This window comes from Suricata suricatta, chromosome 2 (genome assembly GCF_006229205.1).
Source record: "Suricata suricatta isolate VVHF042 chromosome 2, meerkat_22Aug2017_6uvM2_HiC, whole genome shotgun sequence".
NCBI classification, from domain to species: domain Eukaryota; kingdom Metazoa; phylum Chordata; class Mammalia; order Carnivora; family Herpestidae; genus Suricata; species Suricata suricatta.
In genome coordinates, this window is record NC_043701.1 from 163,073,435 (window position 1) to 163,098,694 (window position 25,260).

The 25,260-nt window shown below is 39.0% G+C and overlaps 1 protein-coding gene across 1 annotated transcript in view; it reads left to right on the forward strand.

Annotated features, from left to right (window-relative positions):
- The window catches only part of SORCS3 (sortilin related VPS10 domain containing receptor 3), a 585,972-nt gene that overhangs the window by 493,572 nt on the left and 67,140 nt on the right, over positions 1 to 25,260 (forward strand). The window contains exon 14 of the mRNA XM_029932551.1: positions 5,321 to 5,428. Coding sequence (XP_029788411.1) covers positions 5,321 to 5,428 — 108 coding nt within the window. The remainder of the gene's footprint in view (positions 1 to 5,320; positions 5,429 to 25,260) is intronic.

Genomic DNA, 25,260 nt, shown 5'->3' on the forward strand with positions numbered 1-25,260 from the left:
AGCCATTAAAATATTGTTTTCAGTTTGAGCAGTAGTGAATCTACCTGTAATTAATGTCCATCATTACCTGTTCTGCTGCCAGAGCTGTACTGAATAAGTCAGATCCAAAATTGCACATGATTTTTAGAATCCTATAGCTGGAAAGGACCTCAAGAGATCTCTTTGTCTAACCTTTCTAAACTTTGGAAAATGATCAGACATGCAGCTCAAGACTGGTTTTATGCATTTATGCATTTATTCCTCACACATTAATTGAGCATATAGTATCTATCCAGCTTTAGTTTAAGGGTTGGAATATAAAAATGCACAAGACAAATACTTCGGAGCTTAAACTCGGGCAAAATTATTTGACTATTCTTTTTAGAACTGTATGAGAATGGAAATATTTTCTCCTTTATCTGTACTTTTAATTGATATTTTTATGCATCCAACTACTTATTTCTTTCACAGACATTGCCCCTTTTCAGTAGTCAACAAATAGAGTGCTTTTGTTTAACTAAAGCTTTCTTACTAAAAAAAAAGTAAAACATGATAATTAATTCAGCTCTATTCTTCTTTACCCTAAGCTATCTTCAATTCATATAAACTGTTTCTAGAACAACCTGTTTTTTTTTTTTTACCTTTAATCACATTGAATGTCAGTTTCTCTACAATGATTGTAACTAAACATAGTATTTAGGATTCAGTAGAAGGATAATTTCTTCTGTTATGCGTGTTAGCTATCTGTGAACACATAGTAGACGCACAGTGGCTTGATTACTCTTGTCATAGCATTATTTCTAGAAAGTACTTATCTTATGATTGACAATGACTCCCGTTGTTTTCAGCTTGAGTTTACCATTAGTTCCTCTTTTCCTTTCTCTGACTGTTGGGTTTTTATTTTTTTTCTAATTAAGCATTCTGTTTTAGGTTGGTCCTACCTTGTAAGTGACTTCTAAATCTACCTAGACCTTGATGTGGACCAAATAGAAACAAACAAAAAGCTTTGCTTCTCCTGTTCTTCCCTTTTCCCCATCTCAACAGCTTATCCCTAAAAATCTATGTTGTCCATGATTTATTTCCTTTGCTCAAGTAACCTGTATACATTCCATAACCAAATCCTATTGACACCGCCTCTAAGCTACCTTTTCCATCTCTTTTTTTCTCCACTACTATAACCTTTGTCTGGGTCCCTTTTCTTACTTAGTGTCTTACACTTGCTACTCTCTCCCCCAGCTTATCTCCTTGCATCCACTTTGAGTCCTGATAATCCACTTGCCATAAAGAAATGAAGATTATGTTTTAACATTTAAATTATATCTCTCTTATTGCAGCTGGCCTTGTTTTCTGACTCCATTTCCTTCCACTAATCTACTTTCCTACTCATCTACAGCCACTGGCCATCTCTGTTCTTCCCTGAGAACACCTTCCTTTTATACTAAGTCTTCCCTCTGGAATGGCTCTTGCCTGGGTCCATAACTTGTTCCTTACTATCATTTAGACCTCAGTTTAAATGTCACCTCTTCAAAGAGGACATTCTTAAACTTTCAAAACAAAGTAGCTATGCAGTCACCCTCTACCACATCACTTTGTTTTCATTGTCTTCATGACACCTATTTATAACTCATATTTTTTAATCTATTTGTCTGAATATTGTTTGTGTCCTCAAATTAGAATGTAAGTTCCACTTATGCTAGGGCCTTCCCTTTCCTGTTCACCACTAGATCCTTTAAACAGAGGTCACTGCCAGACCAGGCACATTTAAGCATCATATATATTTGATACAGGAAGTTTATTTTATTTTGGTTTTGTAGTCTTGTCTTGCCACTATTTGGAGGTCAGTTGGAACTTTACTCGTGTCTCTTTAAGTATTGGAGATCCTAACAATTTTCTCTTTCACCTGTGGACCTAATAAAGAATTCCTAATTCCTTTGTCTGAGCCATTAATGAGATATTGAACTGAGTACAGAAAAGGAAGGTACATTCCTTGGGGATGCCATTCATTATAGTTACTTCAGAACATTTAAAAACCTCCCAGTAATAAAAAAAAAAAGAATAGCTCTCATAAATGGCAGGCCATCAAGACCCAAATTTGTGATACCCAAGAGATTTAATTTTCTGATGTTTTTTGGAGTTTATTTAGGGAGTTTTGTTTTGTTTTGAGTAATTACTTCAATATTCAATATTCACAATATTTAAGTGTTAGAAGTTCCTGATCTCATAAAGTCACCTGTATGACACAATCATGAGCTTACAAGTGGTAAGTTGACCATAAATGAGAATCATGGAATCCATTCCTCACACTGACTCTCTAGGGCTGTTCCCTTGCTTATGCTTGTAAGCATGGTTTATAATGGATTCTTTGGACTTTGGTTATTGTATATGCTAGCTTTCCCACCTGGATTTATGGCATTTCTTAGTCTTTCTTCTGACCTCATTCTTCCATGCTTCTACTCCTTTCACATGAACTCAATTCATATGACAGGCCTTTTATCTTCCATTTTTTCTTTCCATCTTGGCCTTGGCTTTTCTTTGGGACCTCCGTCTCAGAACTAGAAGGCTATGATGGTTCCTCCTTGTCTACTCTGTGGTGTCTCGTCCACTGTACAAAGTAACAATGACTATCTCTGCCTTGTTCTCAATGGCAGTGGGATTGCCATCTTCCTTCCCTGGGATATTGGTGGCACCCACTGTTATTTTCTCTGCTAGTGTTAATAATTGATCTTCAATGGTAAGGAAGTTCAGAGGAGGAGATAAGGACAGAGACCTTCATCTCACTTTGGCTTCTTCCTATCATTGTAAAACCCAGTTCATCCACAGTTACCCAAACAAACAAATATCTCCTAGAGCTATCTACTAGCTAGTTAGTGGCCAAGGCATAGTGAAAAACAACTATGATTATTTTAGGAACTAAACAGGTCCATGGCAAGAAAGGTATAAAGGTTATTCCTGATTGTGCTTTCATTTTTGTTTTTGAAATAAGAAACTCATTTTCAAGAAAAGCAATTCAGATCTACCCACATTTCTCTAGGTCAGCTTAGATGATCATGTAGCCTTCAGCCAATTTTTTAAATTCTGAAATGACCAAATTCTTGGGGCCCCTGGGTGGCTCAGTCAGTTAAGCCTCTGGCTTCAGCTCAGGTCCTGATCTCATGGTTCATGGGTTCGAGCCCCACGTCGGGCTCTGTGCTGACAGCTAGCTCAGAGCCTGGAGCCTGCTTCAGATTCTGTATCTCCCTCTCTCTCTGCCCCTTCCCTGCTCTCACTGTCTCTCTCTGTCTCTCAAAATAAAATTTTTAAAAAACACAAAAAAAGAATAAAGAAAGTCTCTTTATGAAATGACCAAATTCTTAAAAGTCAAGGAAGTATTTAAAAAATTTTTTAACATTCATTTATTTTTGAAAGACAGAGTATGATCAGGGCAGGGGCAGAGAGAGAGGGAGACAGAACACAAAGCAGGTTTCAGGCTCTGAGTTGTCAGCACAGAGCCTGACGTGGGGCTTGAACTCATGAACCATGAAATCATGACCAGAGTTGAAGTCAGATGCTTAACAGATTAAGCCACCCAGGCACCCACGGCAGTATTGTTAACTATCATCATCATGTTATACATTAGATTTCCCAGAACTCTTTCTTGCAAGACAGATTTTGAACCCTTTGACCAATATCTCCCCATTTCTTCCTCCTGCCTCCTCATCACTACCCCTGGAAACCAGTCTGATTGTGATAATCTTTTCACAATGTATACATGTATCAAAATATCACATAGTACATTTTAAATATATATATTTTTTACCTGTCAAAAATAACTCAGTAAAGTTGTTTTTAAAAAAATCAAGACAGACACAGTTTGTGAACTCATAAAAACTTAATGTTGGACTGTCTTCTTTTCTTTTTGTGTGGGACTGCAGACTTAGATATACCATAAATTCAGAAGTTGGTTAAGAAAGACAAGACCGAGAAAATGAGACAGAGACAGAGAGGTTGAGAGAGAAAAAAAGTAGATATGTAGAGAATGGGCTGAGGAGGTCGACCAGTAAGAGGCAGAGAGATTCCTGCTGCCCGTCCATGGATGCCAGTATAAATCATGCTTGGAAAAAATGGATGGTTTGGAAGCATGTCATTAATCATTCTTTATTTCTTTCATTAATTTATTCATTTGACATTTATGTAGTGCCAACTAGGTGCCTGCTTTTCTGCTAGGTACTAGGAATGCAAAAATGAATAATAGGTACTTTGACTTCAAAAGGCTCACAGTTGAGTGAAAAAAAATCAGACATGTGTTTATTTAAATGTATATGTAATATCATGTAAGAAATGTTGTAATAAAGATGTGTGGGTGATGGTACAAAGTCATTCAGTGATGGTATACAATACCCCTGAACTCTGAAGGTTATAGTTTTGAATTGGTGGGTTTAAGATCCGTTAAGAAGTTATCGCTCAGCACCATGAGAGGCAAAACCTATAGAGTTCCTATGGTCAAACTCAGAGAATCCTGAGTTATGGAGTCAGAGAAGAAATAAGAATTAATCTGTCCAGGAGGAGGGAGCACAGGGAATAAAGCAAATAAAGCTGCTTTGGGGAAGAAGGAGGGTCAGGTACTTGCTTATATCAAGAAAGGAAAAGAATCAGGCACTCAGAATTGCCCCAGGGTCCTCCGCTAGTAACCTTCCGTTTGAAGAGTTTCAGGTGCTGTAGCCACAAAGAGCCAGACCTTTCTCTACCATTGGACAAAAGATGGGATAGTATTGCCCAGAACATCTTCGACACTCAGCACTCATCTCTAACAGCTCCTTAAAGTGGCACTGGGGAGGGAAAATGATCCTAACATTGATTCTGAACAAATAGGAAATTGCTTTTCTTAAGGTTTGATCTGAAAGACACACACCTCCCCTCCCATAAACTACACCCCACACTACTCAATTTATCTGTGTCAGAAACTCCAAGGACTGAATTGATTGTGCTGTAAATTGAACCTCAGTTCCATTCTGAGTACTTGAAACGTGACACTCCATCCACTGAGGCTTCCTGCTTGGGTTGGTTGTTGGTGTGTGCGTGTGTGCGTGTGTGTGTGTGTGTGTGTGTGTGTGTGTGTGTGTGTGTTGATTCTAATATGTTGAAATATTTCTGCAGCTCTGGTGCTGTCTCTGCCTGGGCTGGGAAATACATTTTTGATCAAATCTCATAATAACATGGGGAGATGTTGAAGATGAATGCCTACTGATAATTCAAACTGCCAGAAAGTGAGATACAGAGGAAAATTTAATAACCTGAAAAATGGTTGCAAAAGAATGTGGTTTTATTTTCAGCTGTCTCTTCCATGTACTTGTTTCCAACCCAGGGTGAGTTTTGACGAGGGCCACTCCTGGGACAAGTATGGTTTCACTTCGGTTCCTCTCTTTGTTGACGGGGCTCTGGTGGAGGCGGGAGTGGAGACCCAAATCATGACGTGAGTACTTTCTTTGCTGTGGCCGAGAGGAGCCCAAGAACTGGGTTCAGTCTCCACCAAGGCCACGGGTTGTCTCAGGGACCCCAACACCAAAGCATTTCAATCTAGTCCACAGTTTCCTCATCTGTAAAATGGAAATATCCTTGTACCCACCAATTCAGAAGGCTACTGACAGCATCTGAGAAGCTAGGCTTCTAATTGACCAGTTAAGATTTCTAATGGAATTTAAGAAATTGTAAATTTCCACATATCCAGAATCCAAGCAACAGAGAACTGGTCTTTAGAAATGTTATCTTTCCAATACTGTCCAGTAGGGGGCGAGGCACAGGGATGAGTAAACAAAATCTCCAAACATACTGAAATAAGAGAATATTTTAAGGACTCCTGGAGTCTGTAGCACGCACGCGCACACACACAGACACACACGCACACCACAGAGTTGTTACACTCAAGCTAATTTTCTGTGAGCATTTTTCTATATCCCTCTACATTGAGAATAGATGATCTGAAAGCTTTAAAAACCCCTGAAGTATTTTCTGAATATTAAAGAAAATAAGAAGTTGTTACGATTTTTTTAAAGTCTATCTAACTTTAATTCCTAAGAAGCTGATCACCGATGTGTGTTTGTGTGTACGTGTATACATGGGAGATACAGGAAGATAGTTAGGGTAACCTTCCACCAGCCAATACCACCCCTGCCTCCCTCATTTTCAAGTTAATAGAACTCTTTATGCTTTAATTATTGCTGAATGGAATGAAGGGCGTCTTCTGAGTGATATTAGGGGGATCTGCTGTGTTGTGGAGTTGGCACAGAAGGCCTCACAGAATGCTTCTCTGCTGGTTTGGAGGAAGAGTCTGGTCTTCATCCTCCAGGGAACACTGTTCTTCTTTGAAACTTTGCATTATGAATGTCTTTATGGTTTGAATCAGGCTTTTTCAGTATGAGACTTAACTGGCTTTGAGGAGGAGGCAAATATAAGAGCTAATGGCTAGTTCTGGGTCTTACCTTTTTCCCAGAGCCTCAGTTTAAAAAATATGTCTTAACTATAGCTACACAGTTGTGATCAGAGGTTGTAATCTGGCCCCCAGCTTGACTCCTTTGCCATGTCCCAACCCTCTGCTCCCATTCTCACACCCAAAGTGTTGATCAGCCAGTCCAATAGGCTTTCAGACTGACAGAAAAAAGGGACGGGAAAAACGGTGCACAAACTGGGGAAAACAAATAAAACAAATGGACAAAATCTGTTTCCAGGTTTAGGACACCTGAGTTAGAACTCTGTAGAAACCTGTAGCTGTGGATTACCTGTCTGGTAGCTAACCATGCTACATCTTCATTTATTCATTGTAAGACTGAATCATTCCTGCTTTTTGTAAAAACGTTGGAATACTAAAAAGGTCTTGCGTTTTTAGCAAATTGGGCAGAAGCACTGCAAGGGTCTCATGTCTACGGACTTATATACAGAAATGGTCTAGGATTTCCAGGGTCTTCATTGGCGTGGAGTGGAGGGTTATAATAGAAAATCTGAGTGGTTCCACAAGAATGCCTTTAAAATGTTTGGGACAAGTGGAACAAAGAGTGATTTTAAATTCTCTTCTTAAATTCTCTCTGCATTTTCCAAATTGCCAGGGAAATATTTTCTCTTAGCTCCAAGGGTAGTGAACTATGTCTTTTAAAGACTGAACACTCATTTTTTAGCTTCTGCTCTGTCTTAGGTACTGGGTTGGAAACCCAGTGGTTGAAAACCCAAAGATCCGATGTCAAACCCTGTGAAGAGCTGCTGTGATCCTCCCATGGGGTATATAACATTAGTAACCCTTGTCTGTAGATGTGAACCTGTGTTATGGTAAGCCTTCCCCGGGCAGTTCTGTTGTAAAAGGTGAACAAGGATTTCCTATAGAATTTGTTGCTCAGGATGTAATGCTGTAATTTGAGTTTTGTCTAATAATTTCTTCCCATTTTCTTAAAACACATCCTAAACAGAACTGTCTCACTGTCTAAATTTCTGATAAAAATTTCCAAACAAATAGACTATTGTTCAGCTGAGAAATCACGTTATTAAGAGTTAACAATTCTGTATTCAAGTGTAGTTGTACAAGCATAGACAGTCTTTAAGATACAGTGTTATTATTAATGCTTAGAGTCTAAAGCTTCAGATGTTCAAAGGAAGTAGCATAATATAATTTTTTTAAATACAAATGATTTGGTAAATACATAGATATGCATCTATCATAAATATGTATAAACATATAGATATGCATCTATCATAAATATACATTCAAACACATTTACACATACATATATGTATATCTAGAGATACATGGAGAGAGAAATCTCAAGGATCTAGGGACCTGGTACAACCTTTATAAAGTTGTACTATAAAAAAATAATACTAATAAAAGTTAAAAACATTGTTGGTGCCTACGTGGTAGGATACTGTTCTAGATGAACAAATCAGAGATAAATTCCTGTCTTCATAAAGTTTACATGATTGTACATGAAATAAATGTGACATACAAATGATTCTGTCATTTTACCCAGAATACTCTGCCAAGGGAGTAAAATGTTTCTTGTGAATTCTGGGAAGTATATGAGGTGCTGGGAACCACCATCTTTTTTTCATGAGGATCTCTGACATGAGCTAACTTTTCTGAACTATTTCCTATCCTTTACTTAATCACTAGCTATAGAAAGAAGATCTTCCTCTTTTCTAGGACTTCCTCTGATCTCTCCATCAAGGAATTAAAGTATTGGATTCTAAATTCCATAAGGCAAAGGTACATTCAAGAAGGTTGTATATTCTGCTTGAATTTATCAAACAAGATATGGCTACTTTATCACAATTAAGCCTGACATAGTCCTAGAACCTTGGGCAGTGAAGGTTATATGGTCCTAAAGTCAGACATCTCCTGCTTTTGTACCAAAGACAGATACTGGTTCCCCTTTTATTTTGTTTTCTTCCCGTCCCATATTGTGATTTATCCTACATTTTCTTGTATGAAAATTGCATGCTTCTCTTGGGCTTTACTTTGAACAATATCACATGTACACCAATCTCTACATGACCTGGCATTCCCTAGCAAGTTTAAGGCTACATTTTAAATTCTATGTTCATCTAATCTTAAATGGTAATAATTTTTTTCTCAGCTTCAGATAGAGTTTAGCTCCTCACATGGATACGAGGGAGATTGACCTCAGGGCCAAACCATTTACCGAAAAGACGAGATAGCACTCCTATTTTCCTTTCCTCCCCACTAAGACTCCACAGGAGCGGGCAAAGCTTCTGCCCCTTCTACCTTCTTATCAAGATACTTTAAATGCTGGTAAGTAGAAAGAAGAACTAGGGGTGAGCATAATTGCCTTACATAGGATTTGGGACAGACAGGTATTTGTCCTTTCATGAAATTGAGATGTGCTTGGAAGCCATTGTCCAACCAAGTATAAACAGTTTACCCTTCCTATTTTCAACTTTTCATTAAATTCAGAGTTTCTCTAGTATGAAAGTAATCCAGGTTTTGTCAGGGTTCTTCAGACAGCCAAAAGCATGAGCTCTGGAAGGACTGCCAGAGGCAATTTCTGTCTCTGCCTCAGATTTGAAAAGGACTTTAAAACCAGGTGGCCCAATAAGGCTAAGCAGTGCTTTTCCCTCCTGGAATGGCAATGACATGGAGCGAAGCAGGAGTTCAAAAAATTTGATCTACTTCCTAAGCACTGTGAAGGCAAGGAAGCCCGTTTGGGGATAAATCTGCTTCTTGCTTGTCCTTTAACCAAAAACTTACTAATGATATAGGCTATTTGAATTCTGTATTTTTTTTCTCATGCCTAACACTAACTCTGTAGCTCAGCTGTGGTTAGTAAGGACAAAAGCTAGCTCATTCTCACTAAAGTTGTATCGCGTTATCTTGCTACCTTTATTTAGAAGATTGAAATAATTATCAGGATACAGTGGTTAATTTTGTTTTATCTTAACTGAATCTCGGGTTGCCTAGATATTTCGTCAAACATGTTTCTGTGAGGGTGTTTTTGGATAAGATTAACGTTTTAGTCATAAAGCAAATTGCCCTCCCTAATGTTTGTGGGGCTTATCCAGTCAGTTAAATGTCTGAATAGAACAAAAAGGCTAAGCTTTTCCTGAGCAAGAGAGAATTCCTCCTGACTGTGACTGCCTTTGAACTGGGAGACGTGGTTTTTTCTGGCCTTGAACTTCAACTAAAAAGTCCACTTGGGTTTCAAGGCCAAAACTACTCTATAAGCTCTCTTGGGTTTCCAACTTGCTGACTCACCCTACAGGTCTTGGAACTTGTCAGCCTCTGTAATCATGTAACCCAGTTCCTTATAGTAAGTAAATATCTGTCTGTCTATCTCTCTTTGTCTATCTCTATCTATCTATCTTTCTATCTACACACACATATACACCTGACCCTTAAACAATAAGTTTGAACTGCATGAGTCTACATATATATGGATTTTTTTTTCAGTGAATACAGCACAGTACTATAAATGGATTTTTTTTCTCTTCCTTGTGATTTTCTTTTCTCTAGCTGACTTTATTGTAAGAATACATTATGTGATACGTATAACATATGCAAAATGTATTACTTGACTATGTTATAAGTAAGACTTCCAGTCAACATTAGGCTATTAATAGTTAAATTTTGGGGGAGTCAAAGGTAATACACAGATTTTTAACTCTGCAGGGGCTTGATGCCCCTAATCCCTGCATTATTCAAGGGTCAACTGTATATGCATAACTTATTGGTTCTCTTTCTCTGGAAAGCTCTGATTAATACACAGTTTATTATTGCAAATTGTGTAATGAACTTCTAATATGTTTCAGACTCTCTTATTAAAGAGGTAAATGCAGTTCTTTTTTACCTTCAAGAAGCACTCACACCAGTGTGTTTGGGGAAGAGAGATACACCAATCATCAAAGAACCCTAGTTGTATAAACAGGATAGGAGTAAAAGGAAGTAAAATCTTTACACATATAAAAAAAAAGTGATAATTGAGTTGGTCTTGAAATGTCATAGCAGTTCACCAGTGGAAAACCAATTAATAGGTAATGGAATATAAGCTCAAAGAAAACACAGATTTTGGGGCACCTGGGTTAAGTGTCTGACTTTGGCTCAGGTCATGATCTTACAGTTTGTGGGTTCAAGCCCTGCATCGGGCTCTGTATTGACAGCTCAGAGCCTGGAGCCTGCTTTAGATTCTGTGTGTGTCTCTCTCTCTGCTCCTCCCCTACTCATGCTCTGTCTCTCTCTGTCTCAAAAATAAATAAACATTAAAAGAAAGAAAACACAGAGTTTTACAGTTTTGTTGAGTACTGTAACCTCAGTACTCCTCCTGAAAGAGGAATTTCCACATTGTAAAAAGTCAGTAATTATTTGTTGAAAGAATGAATGATTTCAAGGCAAAGAACCAAACAAAACAAAGTGCCACAAAAGAGCACGTGGCTGGGTTTCAAGGCATTGATACTGTGAAAGGTTTTAAGTTAGGTTCAGGAATTTGACCTGTATCCAGAGTGACGTTCTTGAAATTGAAAATATGGTGATGCCACTTCTCTTCTCAAAATCCACGGAAGGCTCTCCATTGCCTTTAGAATAAACATTGAATAGGCTATGAATATCTATGCTTGACCACATATCTGGGACTTAATTTCTGGCCCCAACGCTCTGACCACTTTTCTCTGATCCTCTGGTGCCTTCCTGCCCCTGGGTTTTTGTGTTCTTCCTGGAATGTGCTGGCCCTCCTCACTTGAAAAACCAACTTCTGCATATCTTTCAGGTCTCAGTGTAAGTACCAGTTCTTCCAGCACACTTTCTTTAGCCCACAAGATCACACTGACGACCCCCATGCCATATGTTGTCTTAGCCCTATGTAGTTTTCCTTCACCATGCTTTAGATAGTAAATGCTAATGAAAATGGCATTGCTTTTCAGTAGCTTCCTTCTCCACCTTCATCTGCCTTGACCAACAGGCACACATGTAAATGTGTGTAAACACACTTTAAGTTCCTTGAGGGAGTATCTTTGTATATGTTGTTCTTTGAGTGCCATCTGTTTACCAGTTTTTATGGTATGATGACATATATGTATTGAATGATTAAATGAATAAGTGAATGAATTAACAAGTACATTCTACGGTACCCAATAAGCTTACCACTATTGTGATTATAGTGACTTCTCTGGACCCTGAAGTGCTATGATCAGAATCCAGTAGTTGCAAGTTATAAGGGTTTGGGGTTGAGTAGAAACCAGAGCATTCTGTGTGCAGAGGTGTGTATGAAGTATGATGGCATGAGGGATGGAGTGACATGTGGGCACAAAGAGGCAACTAGAGAACAAGAACCAAAAGGGGGTGATTCCTAATTTCCTTAGCCATTTGCAAGTGTCTCCAGCTTCCACTTCTGAAGGCCAGTGCTTGGGGAGCATGGTACCTTCAAACATGAGCTTTACAGGGGAATTCATGTAGGAGACACAGTCCCCAGCTTGCAGGCATGGGATTTACTTACTTTCATTGCTCTTTTTTCCACTGTCTTTTCAAATGTTATTATTTCAACATCTCTCTGGTAACCTTGACAGGAACCATCTAGTCTAGCCTAATTCATTGTGAAATGTGACTATTCATATTACTTGAGGCTGAGACCGGGGCTGGATGATTGACAAGCCAGAGGGCCTATCGCCATCTCAGGCAGGGGCTCTCTAGGTGATGAGATGCTTGCAGCTGCTGGAGTTCTTGGGCCTCTTTGGTGTATTATTTGCCCCCAGATTAGCACTTTAAGGAGAATTCATTTTTGCGTGGCTCAGATGTGGAATCACATGGGAAAACACTGCTTTCCCACATTCTCAAAGCTACATTTGAAATTCTTTTTTAATATAAAATGTTCGAGCTCACTGGCTGTGATTGAGCTGATCTTTTATAGGAGCCAGGGAGAACCTAATAGTCTCCCAGGGAAAAACAAAAGGGAAGTCCTACTTCCTTGAAGAAAGTGGATGCTTCTTGCCAGGAGTAAGAACCAGTGTGTGTCTGTGCAACACCTTCTTTTTTGCCAACTATCTGAGTACTTTCTCAAACTTGATTTTATAGATTTCTCCCTACAACCTTGCAATGTAGATCGGATTGTCATCGCTCAGCAGATGAGGACACTGAGGCACAGAGACATTCAGTGCTTACCTCACAAATTCAGTAGGAGGCAGATTGAGAGCAAGGAATGTGAATTTCAAATGTCAGAATAAGAGCTGAAATTTGAGGAAAGGTAATAGAATTTTCCAAGGCTTATTCAATAAAGGACCTTGGTGTGTGGGACAAGAGTGGCAGTATGCTAGTTATTCACTAAGTGTCGATGGATGGCCACTGTGCTCCAGACACCAGGTCACAGCAGACCCATTGAAACATAACCTGTTTGAAAAGATATGATGAACCTGTGCTAGAACTGGAGAATTACACAGGAAGGTATGGGGCAAATTATAGGATGCCATTAGATGTCAAAGAAGGGATTGAAGATAGAAGAGCTAGAAACAGTTTTGTGACTCTGCAGAGAAGAAGGAGACAGGGAGCATTATGAGCAAACCTGAAACAATAGACCATGTCTGTCTTGCAGAGGGGAGAGTGAGTGGTAGAGATGCTCACATCAAATTGTCTAGGGCCAATTGCCTCTCTGACTCCCTGTATAAATCCAATTCTAATTGGCATAAATCTCGGATCCATTGTTCCACTAGAAGAACTAATAACCATAGTGAAGGGGGAAGAGAAAACATTTTTCCTAGAAAATTATGCAAACCCCAACACTGCAGAAGTTTAAAAAAATGAAGACCTTTCCACTTGAGACTATGACCACGTGCTTAGCAGGGAACATGCCCTTACACATAGCCTTAGAGCCATGAAGAAACCCAACCCTGAGCCTAAATGCATTGTTTAGCCTCTGGTAACTGCATCCAATAAAGTCATTGGAAATGAACCAGCACTGCTTCCATTGATCTGTTTTTCAATTGTCTGCTGTTTGCTGGAAGAACCTGATTTTACTTTGCCCAAAGTAAGTCATTCGAGTAATCGGTAAATCCAGTGGAACTCTGAAGTCACTGCCCCTAAGGCTCACTGCCAGGTTCACATCCTTCACCTTGTTGACAGACTTCCATTATTTCAGAAGCACACTCCTGTTTGTGCCAAGGAACACAGCAGCAGATGTGTGCTATTGTAGGGGCTTTTGGAGGATACTGGGATGTATGGGAGGTTGGCACCAGCCTGGATGGAAAATATTTATTTTGACCAACAAACAGCACATGGGTTTTGGAGCTCCACACTCCAGGGACAGGTCTCAGGTTTCTACTTACCATCCACGTGACTTTGGAAGCCTTATCTGCTCTCCCTCTGAGTTTGGGTTTCCAGACATGGATGTGAGATTTAAGTGAAATAATCTCCACAGAGGGACATTAGAGATGTTTGTTGTCTCGCTAGTCTAATGAACAAGAAATGAGTCACTTGCAGGGAAGAACTCTGGCCAACTAGATAGGGGTCCGCAAAGATTTTCCCTCATGATTTTAGACTTTGCTGGCCACAGGTCTTTGATGCAACTACTTGAACCCCAATCTAGTGTGAAAGTAGCCATAGCCATTCACAATATGCAAATGAGTAGCATCAGTGTGTTCCAATAAAGCTTTACTCATGGGCACTGAAATTTGAATTTCATGCAATTTTTACATGTCATAAAATACCATTATTCATTTGCTTTTCTCTTCCCAACCATTTACAAACCATTGTTAGCTTGTAGGCCTTCCAGAATGGATAGCAGGCCAGAGTTATCCTACAGGTTGTAATTCGTTGACTCTGAAAGACAGGGCGCATGGAGCTTAATTTATTGTGGCTTGTTATAAACATAATGTGAATCCTTGACACAGTTTCTACAAGCCTCCCCTCTCCACATACTATATCCGTAGTTGCACTACTTTATGAAATACTGAAAGAGCGAATCATTTGGAATAAGTTAGAAGTTTCCTCATTTCTAATCCTAACCACAGAGGCAGGTCATTTCTTTCGAGAAGCCCTCCTCAGCTCTTTCAGCTCTTACTCATTCCCCTTCATTAAATCTCCTTTCTTAAGGGACAGGGTTTAGCTCACAGGTGAATTTACTTTTGTCTGTACTGTTTTTAATGGAGTCAAAATTTGCAAATTTGGAAGCATCTGGCAGCATTGAACCCAAATGCTCATAGTCCTGCAATTTTCTAGTGCTGCATAACAGCTGCCCTTTGGACTGGACATGCTGTTTCCTGCCCCACCTGTCACCTGATGCACACGTGTCTGCTCCAGTTCTTCAGCTCACTCTTGGTCCATTCAGGCTGCCCTTCTGGCTTGTGTAAGAGTTTCCACTTGTGATTTCCAATATAGATTCTATGTCCACAATTTCATACCTGTGTTGTTTCTTGCAGTTCTCCTTGAAGGTTTCAAAAATGCAGTAATGTTCAAAGAATAATCTCATAAGCACCTGTGTACCAACCCCTTGGAATTAATATTAGATTTTAACACAATATGACTTTGGCTTCAGATCTTTTTAAATGAATATACAGGGAGTCCCAGTAGAGTTGGTCTTCTCATTATTGCCCATTTTCAGACCCTTTTTCTGTATTCCCTGCACAGATCAGTGACTGCCATGAATTTGATATATATCCTTGTAGTGTGTGTGTTGATACATTTAATACATATTTAATTATCCATAGAAATATATGTAGTATTGCTTTATTTGTTTTTAAAGTGCATAATTTATCTGAATGCTATCATTCTCCTACATGAGTCTGTCACTCAGTATTATCTATCTTGGGGCATATCTATCTGGTCCAGACACTTTTAATGTTGTATGGCATTCTGTCATGTTATGATATGTGCAGTTTATTTCTCCATCCTCCTATCAGTGGACATTTAGCTTGTTTCTACTTTTTACTATTTCAAGCAGCATTATCCTATCTCTGTGCATGCCTCCAGGTGCCTACATAGAAGTCTCAGTGCTACAGACCTACCAGTGGAATTGCTGGGTTGTGGCAGTCTGTTAGAGTCATAGGATTTGCAACTGTCTTATTCATCATCTCCCAGAGCCCTGAACATAGATGCTTGTGCACAATTGGTACTCAACAGATACATAGGGATTGAATGATACCATTGGACTGACTGACAAACATTTAAGGGCAGGGGTTGAGTTTTATGCTCTTTAGGATTCTTTTTATCCCTTGGTTCAGAATTTGGTGCAAAGCTGAAGACTGAGAAATATAATGCCATGAGAAAACCAGGTGGATGGCACACCTTCTCCTTTCTTCCAGCTCTTTCTATTCCCATGTAGTCCCTCTTGTCTTGAACATTTATCATTTCCTTGTTTGCATCTCCTTGGTCCCCCTTCATCCACCACCACCTGATTCATCTTTCACAGGTTCACAGATGACTGGTTTCTAACCCACTGGTATGGACTTTAAAATTTCAAACCCATTGAAGGAACCCATTAAGTTTTGAGAAAGGAATCAATGTTGTTTCGACATAGAAAGTTCTTTAAATACTTCTAAAAAAAATCAGCTTTCTTCCCTGTACCTTATTGGCTCCAATGCCTTTTCATTTCTTTTTCAATCTCCCCTCCGCCATCTGCCTCTTCCAGGACTTACTTTCAAGCATGCTGATCTCTGCCTCTGTCTGCCATCTCACAGATCGGAGCATCCTGCAGCTAATACAGGCTCTGTGTGCAGAATCCCTTGCTGCTGATCCCCTGCCTATTTCTATTAAGGTCTAGTTCCTGTTTCACTTTCACTCAGTGAATTCTGAGGCAGCTGCTGACCTCCTTTAGTGCTAAGCCTATCTACACCCTAATGGGAAAACAATCAGGTGGCATGGACACACACCAGTAGCCAAGGATGTGGCCTAAATTTCTGGAGACCAACAACTGTGGGCCACTGATGACTGGCCTTTCCAGAACACTGTTCTTTTGGCTTTGATTTGAAATTGGTCCTCAAGGGCTTCCTCCATGGACACAGAGAAGAAGGCTCATGGGCCAGGAAGCAAGAGGTTACCTGAGGAGCCTGGGCCTTCCACAGAGAGCTAGATACTTAGAAAAAGACTCAGGGAACCTGGATCAAACCTCTATTACAAGAACATTTATTATATCTTTGTTCAATAGGATGCATTGCATGCCTACTACAAATAGTCACTGTTCTAAGAGTTCCAGGAGCTGATCTGAGGCATACACAAGGTAATCAAAGGCTCTTCTGATGGGAAGTTTATGTTCTAAAGCCTCTCCCTCACCCTACGGAAGAAAGATCAGTTTGTTTGAGGGTTATTTCATGTCTAGTGCTCATGGAATTTGTTCTATAATCTGATTATGAGCTTTTAATGGTGGTAGTGGTGATGTGGTGCACATGAGACAGTGGGGAGAGGGGAGGAGAGGAAGAGGGAGAAGAGGGGAGGTGAGAGACTGCTTTCAATTTCAGGGCACCTCTAGCTTTCAACAATCCTAACCCTGGCTGAGGTTTCTCATTATTGCTCATATCTTAGTTTGAGAAAAAACAGCACTGTGAGTGAATTGAAAGGAACATCGCAGAATATTAAGAGTGGTTACCTCCAATGGAGCTCTTATTTTCTAATCTATACATTTTTTATACTTTTTAAATTTTTTATAATGAGGAAAGGGAAATCATTTATCAAAATGTACACAGGAGAAAAGCATAGCTCCCAGATAAGGAAAATTGGTGATTTTGTAGGTCACACTTACTCTACTTTTGAGGTTGTGACCTAAAGGAAGGGAGCATCTTAACTACCCACCATCACTTTCCAGTGCTAACTAATGCCCTGAGTAAATTAATACTAAATCATTTCAAATAAATAGCTACTGGAATGTAATAAAAAACAAGAATGGAAAATAGACAAATCCCACTCATAAAATAAGAATTCAGGAAATTGCTAGATCGTGGCTTCTGATGAAGCAGTGCTCTAAATAATTTCTTCAAGGTCAACTGGTTAATTTATGATGCATTTGTAAGTTATTGTGTATTTTAAAAATTAATGAAAGATTTAATTATAGCAGGGTTGCCTGTGACCTTTTGTGAAATGACTTCATCATAAATCTGCAGGCATTTCAGAACTGTTTTCCAGGTTTCTAATAATTTGCTCTCAAATTAATGACATCCAGCCAGTGAAAGGAGTCAAGCCTGAGTAAAAGGATTGAGTTGGGATTTGCGGTTTCCTAGCAATGGCTAATTCTGAGTCCTAGATGGGGTTGGCAAAGAAGATGGTGTGTGACTCACAGGAATCCACAGCAGGTTTAACTGTTTACTTAGAGGAATGAGAAATAAATCCAGTGTGTCAATAGGAAAAACTGGAAGTAGCCAGACAAGGTTATTGCAGAATATTTTATTTAGGGCACATTCTTCTGCATATCCAGGTACCACCTGGACCAGTGGGAGAATTATTTTTTCCCCTGGTAACCATAGGTGTTCTTCATTTATAAATGGAAGGTCTATGTCTACCCTCCAGCCAGGTTGCCAGCCACCTGTGGAGCTGAACTTAGTCTCTATCTCCCTGGTATCCCTGACCTTCACCTCTGGTGAACTTTGACCTAACTTGGTGAGAACAGCTAAGCTGCCTTTGGAGGGAAACAGGCTCACTTCCTCAGAAACCAGGGTATATCATTGTCTATGTCATTCTGATGATTCATTTGATTCAGTAGAATGTACAGAGGAATGCTGCATCTTAATAAATCAAAGAAAATCCTCTCTCTTAAAAGAACCTGGAGCACATATCTGTAGTTTTAGGTTGGCAGGCTAGAGTTTGGAAAACTGAGAGCATCCTTTAGACAAGGAAGACTGAAGGAAAAGACAGGAAAATGTAGAAGGCAAGTCTTGGCTAGACTTCCTTGTTTGCTGTAGCCCTGAATATGAGTTCTTGTGTACCCTGCATTCCTTCAGTAATGCGTTACTATCGCCCCTGGCACCCCACAACTCAGCCTGCACGCTGCAAAGTTTCCCGTGAAAAGCAGTCAGTGTGGGAGGAATTGGGTTTCAGGAGACTTGGGTCCTAGTTCTTTGTGTTCTTGAGCAAACCACTACATTGTGGTTTTCTTCAGCCAGCGTATGAAAGGTTTGGGTCAAAGACTCATTCCTAATGATCTTGGATTACTAAGACTTTATAATTCTGTTTGCCCTTTTCCATACTCAAAGGACTCCCAAGTGGATGCAGAGCCAATAAAGATTGTCATAGTTCAGCTTCAAATACATAATGGTCCACAAAGTGGATGTTTTAGAACTTGAGACAAATTGGATCATAATTGAAGCTCTCTGGGGATATCTTCTCCGTAGACTTGTCTTCCTTCCTCCAAGTGGGCTTTAAGTTTTATATATTTCGTGGGGTTTCCATCTTTTATGCAAGGGGCCTATAACAAACTGTTGTTAAACGGACCCCCATGCTCAAATCTCAGTGCCAAACTGTGCAGTCAAATGATTGCTAATGAATCATGAAACACATGAAAAGAGATATAGGCCTTGCTAAAACCACAGTGTTGAAAAATGTGTTATATTAGCAGCAATTGCCTAAATTGTACTGGTTCCCACACTTACTTGCTGTATAATTATTTTTGGATGAGCTATTTAACTTCTTTGAGCCTTAGTTTCCCTATCTGTTAAATGGGAATAATAAATCAAATGAGATAATCCATACAAAGTGGCTAATAAACTGTAAGGGTTCAATAAATAATCACTTATATTAATATTTCTAATTATTATTGTTATTTGATTGACTTCTACTTGAGTGCCTACTGTTTGCAGTCTTGTAGTAGAGATATGGGGATATAAAAGCATAAGGCACACTGTCTGCCTGCAAAGTGCTCAGTCATCCAACAAAGGACATAAAGTAAATTATCATAACTAGGTGCTATTATATAAAAATATTAATAGTATTTTTAAATTACTTAATTTATACAAAACACTATAAATATATGACACATTTAAACCTCAGCACTCAGTTAGGTACTGTTATTGTCCTCCTTTTGTACATGAGAAAACTCAAGTCTAATGTGTGTAAAGATTTTCTGTAGGTCTGAGATTGCCACTCACATCTTGCCCTGTCTGATTCCAACACCTGTGTGTTTAAGTACTTCATTCTACTGGCTCTCAGGCAATAAATATATGAAAAGCACAGCTTGTCATAATTTACAAATTTTTAAGAGTTTAAAATCTAGCAAGGATGATAAGACACATATATAGTATATGAATTTTGATACTTTTTAGAAGTACTCAGGGTAATACCCAAAATACAGAAAAAAACTACAAAAATTCAGAGGACAGAGATTTTTTTTCTTCTTAAGGAAGGGAATGGAAGAGGAAGAAATATCAAGGAGAACATAATAGATAAATTAGCATTTGAATTAAACCTAATAGAATAATCCATGAAGAAGATAATCTCAAAACCTGTATAGTGTTATGATTACATGATGCAAAAATGTACAAAAAACTCAAAGATAAATGGAAGATTTGTAATATCATAGGGAATATTTTAATAACTTTCAAATGGAAATCAATAGACCAAGCACTCAAAAAGCTAGTATGGTTTTGATGTGAATAATACTATTAGTATGCTTTATTTAAAAGACCTGTATGTAACTTCTACTCAACAAACAGAGAATATATATTTTTTAAGCAAACATTTAATCTTTTTAATTGACCATACACTGGGCCACATAGAATTATGGACTAATTCCAAAGAGCTAATATAATTGAGATCATGTTCTCTCTAAATGTTATAATTAGATCAAAATATTAAAAGAGAATGATAAGGAGAATAAAGGAAAATACCTCATATGCTTAAAAAGAAAATTCTGGGTTATTTAGGAGTAGTTTTGTTTTTAAAAGAGGAAATCTAACATCCACTATGAAATATTTAGGTTTGAAAAACTATCCCTCCCCTTGCTTTCACCCCAACACATTATTTCCCATCACCCTGACAATTATTTGACTTGAGACCTACAGAATGAGTGGGAATTAGACAAAATCGGATGTGAGGAAAAGCATCCCCAAGCAGAGGAAATGCAGGCACTAGGAAATCATGCTGCTCTGGGTGGAATGAACAGAATTATGCTTGAGTGCAAGTAACATGGGGAAAGCAAGAAATAATATTACAAAGATAGATGGAGTCTACTAGAGGATGGCTTTTGAATCAAATTCAAAGGTCTTATCCTGATCGTCATGACTAGAGCTTATGAAATTTCAAGGACAAGAGTAGGTACCTTGGGAATTTTCTACAAAGAGGTTGAAATATCAGAAATAAATACAATTGCCAAGGTCAAGTGTAGGAACCAAAAGGAAGGCTTAAGTTACAACAGTTAGAGATGAAGGGGAAGCAGAGCTCTGTGAAACATACACTTAAAGAAGTACCAGGAAGGCAAGGAGAATACAGTGTCACTGAAGCAGAGAGCTAGAGACACTGAGAGAAAGCCTCTGTTTCTGTGGGAGAAGATCACCATCTACTTATACAGGAAGCCAAAAGCTTAGAAGAGGGAGCGATCCCTTAGACTTGCAATATCTAAGGAATACTTCTAAGAGGAGGTGACATTTAAATAAGGGCTTGTAATGGGATTGGGACAGGCAAAAATGAAGGAGCAAAGAGCATCGCAAAAACAAAGTGTTGAATTAGGAAAGCGCGTGCGCACGTGTGTGTGTGTGTGTGTGTGTGTGTGCGCGCGCGCGCACACCCGTGCCCATGCACCACCAGGGACTCTGCTAAATGTTCCACAGCAACTATCATCAGCATATCTATATAATGCACATGTATCCAAACATCTCTGTAAAGTAGGTATTTGTGTAAAGGAAAGTAGACTAGTTTGGTTGGAACAAAGAAGGACGAAGGAAGAAAAGTTTGGAAAAGAATATAAGATCCATATTTGGGATACAATGCTAGCTCTAGGAATGTGATCTCTGTTCTATTCTGTAACTAGTTTCTGAGTAGGCATGTAGTGTCATTGGAATCATGCTCAAAGACAACTGTCTGGAAGCTGAGGAACAATAGATTTCATTAATATTGGATATATAGTGTAAACAAGTGAAACCAGTAAGTACTGAGTCAGTAAGTACTGAGGAGGCAGTAGTACTAATATTCTGGATTCCATTCTTCAGCAGGAGAATGTGCATCCAGTAAGAACTTTGGCTTCACATGGATGCCATCTGGAATCTTAGTTCAACCTTGATCTTGAGAATGAATTTAGAGCCTCAGTTTCCTTATCTGAAATGACTATATCCGTGATTCTCAAGGAATGTGTGGAGGGTTCCAGATGATAATAACCATGAAACGTTTAGCAGAATCCCTGGAACATGATAAGCATGCTGCCAAATGTAACCATCAGTGGTAGCCATTGTTGTTATAAGGGTGTGGAAATGGGATTCCAATCGAGTTGGTGAATATGAGAGATTATGTAGAAGAGTAATGAAAAGAACTGAGTGTCAGGCAGGAGGTTAAGAGAGAGGACCAAGTTGAGGACTCAGTTTTTGCTGACACAAAGATTTCTAGCCTGATGACAGAGAACTAAGCTAAGTCAGCCACAGAAGAAAGTCAAGAAGGACTTTGTAATTAATCTTTGACCTTGTTCTCTTAGGATTTTCTTTAGGCAGATGGAAATGGGGGAGTTGGTGGTTAGAAGAGCTCAAGATGCATGTGCAGGAGCTCCTGAGGAAGATAAAGGAAAGGGCAGGTGCTGGGGCATGTCTATGACAACACTGTATCATTTTACTTGAGTTCAATCAAATGTTCCCTCAAAAATTAGTCCACAGTAAAATCCTAATCTGACTACCCCAAGCATCAATTTTTCTTTTTTTTTTTCACACTCCTAGTGGCTTTCTAGTAATGAATCCTTGTCCTTTTCCTCTCTGAAGGATTGTGATCAACCACTCTCTCCTAGAATCTTCTCTCAGCTTTTACATCTGTGTATAAAGGTTGGTATAATTGGAGGCGGGGAAAAAGAACTATGCAGGGGAAATCAGGTGACCCAGAATTGCTCTACTGTAAAGAGAAAAACATCTTCACAGAGCCTGCTCCTCTAATTACATTTAGTGTGGCATTGTTTCCACCTAAATTATAGCAATTACATACCAAGATCCCCTTTGAAATCATTTAATTAATGAGTAGCTGAACCTTTGTGTGTATGGAATTCTAATGAAGTTTGAAGTTGTTGTAGTTGTTGTTGTTTTTGGTGTGTGTGTGTGTTTGTGTGTGTGTGTGTGTGTGTGTGTGTTTTGTGAACCACGTTCCTCCCTCAGATTAATCACTCCCCTCCCCAGAAGGCTTACTGAAGTCTGAATGGTGGGTTAGAGAAGGTATGTTAGGGTCCCAGAAAATCAATTGTTTGTGGAAATTCTATCACAGTCCAGGAAAACAAGGGGCAGAAAAGCTGCTGCTATTTCTCTCTTGAGATTGTTTTTGTCTTTCTAAACCCCAAAGGACACACAGCTCAAACATGTTCTTTGGCCCAGAAATAAGGGCAGATAAATTACTCCAGTTTTGAAGACGTGAATGACTTTGATAGATTAATTCTATTTATTAATCAACCCAGAACTATTTAATGAGCATCTGTTATATGGAAGAAGTGCCAGTGGAGATAAAGATGAATGACTCTAATAGATAAATCTTTTGTGTATGGGGTCACCAGGAGATAGATGGCTTGTACACCTGCAAGTAGACATAAGGATTGAAAGAAAATAAACTCTTGGAAATTGTCTTAAAAGGGCCACATTCCACCTAGACTGTTTCTTTGAGTATATGTGTCACTGATTAAAGTCACCTTCTGTAAGGAAGCTAATGGTTTGAAAGATGAAGTTATTTGCTCAAGGTTATATAGCTAATTTAGTGACAGACCACAACTAGGGAAATATGTCTTCTCTTTCTTTGCCTTATATTCCTGTCATCACGACTAGACCATCCATATGTTAAAAGTCAAGCAGCAGGATAAGAGCACATAAGCAGAGTCACGGTAGTAATATAGACATTTGACACCAGAGGAGTTTAAAAAAGAAAAAGATGCTCTTTTAGGTTGATAGAGCCCAAGAAGAAGGCGAGTCTTAAGTGGAGCCAAAAACTCCTGTGAAAAAATCCAGGTGGCAAGGTAAAAAGACAAAGAAAAACAGAAGTAATAAATTTTCATTGATTTTTCCTGAAAATCCATATAGTGAGAAATGGCTTAGAGAATTAATTAATTTTGTTCTGTGGTCAGGAGCAACTTCTTCAAGGGAACTAACGGGTAGGCTACCTGTTTCCAGTTATTTTTACTTATGTATGAGGTATCTACTTTCTCCAAGGCTCTGTATAAAATGTGACACACACAGACTTACACAAAAGACAAAGCCTTGCATCTGAGCTTAGTATGTATCTTGCAAAAGGGATATTGAGCCAAACCTATCAAAAACTCTTTATGAGCGGGGACTCAGGTGTGAGTTGTGGGGTTCCGGCAATAGGAATGATGGTGATGGTAATAAACATTTGTTGTTCAGTGGAATTTTCAAGATTTTCAAATATATTATCTCACATGATACTTTTTTTTTGGTGAAAATACACTCTAAGTTAAGGGGGGCTAGGAATGCATTTCTGCAGAAGGTCAAATAGTTCATCTTGGTAATTGAAAGAGAGTGGGCCTGTGGACGGTAGTGGATCTGGGCAGGCTTGAAATTACCTTTTTTTCCCCCAAAGATTTGAGAATAACACCACACTCTAGAATTCCTTGTTCTACAATAATCAATTAACTTTTCTTTGTCAAGCACCTACCATTAAAAGGCTCTATGGCATACAAAGAAGGATAGAGAAGATGTGGTTTATATAGTCAATGGAATACTACTTGGCAATGAGAAAGAATGGAATCCTGCCATTTGCAACAATGAGGATGAAACTAGAGGGTATTATGCTAAATAAAAAAGTCAGTCAGAGAAAGGAAGATACCACATGTTTTCACTTATATGTGGAACTTGAGAAATGTAACAGAAGGCCATGGGAAAAGGGAAGAGGAAAAAATAGTTTCAAATAGAGAGGGAGGCAAATCCATAAGAGACTCTTACATACAGAGAACAAACTGAGGGTCCATGTGGGGTGAGGAAGAGGGAAAATGGGTGATGGGCATTGAGGAGGGCACTTGTTGAAATGAGCACTGGGTGTTTTATGTAAGCGAGGAACCACGGGAATCTACCCCTGAATGCAAGAGCACACTGTATACACTATGTGTTAGCTAACTTGACAATAAATTATATATTTTTAAAAAGAATAAAATAAAAAAATAAAACAAAGAAGTATACGAAGCGTTCCCAGCCATTAGGAGCTTTCTAATTGGTTGACACAAACTTGTCCTAAGATAGGAGAATTAAACTAGATAAGTGGTCTAGAGCTGTGTTCCTTAAAGGATAGTCTTGGGACCAGCATCAGCATCACCTTGGGAGCTTTTAGAAATGCAAATAATAAGGGGCACCTGGGTGGCTCAGTCCTTAAGCACTCATGATTTTGGCTCAGGTCATGATCCCATGGTCTCACAGTCTCATGATTGGTGAGATAGAGCAGCTCATAGAGCTTTCCTGGATTCTCTCCTTCTCTCTCAGCCCCTCCCCAACTAGTCCTCAGTGGTGTGTACTCTCTCTCTCTCTCAAAATAAATAACTACACATTTAAAAAATAAAAGAAAGAAATGCATATAATCATGCACCCAACACCAAAACATACTAATAAGAAAGTCTGGGTATAAGGCAATCTATATTTAACAAGTCCTCTAGGTGATTCTGATGAAGACAGTGGAGAGCCTCTTATCCAGAGATAATAGGACCATTTGAGCTTCTGAGGAAAGAGCTCAGTGTT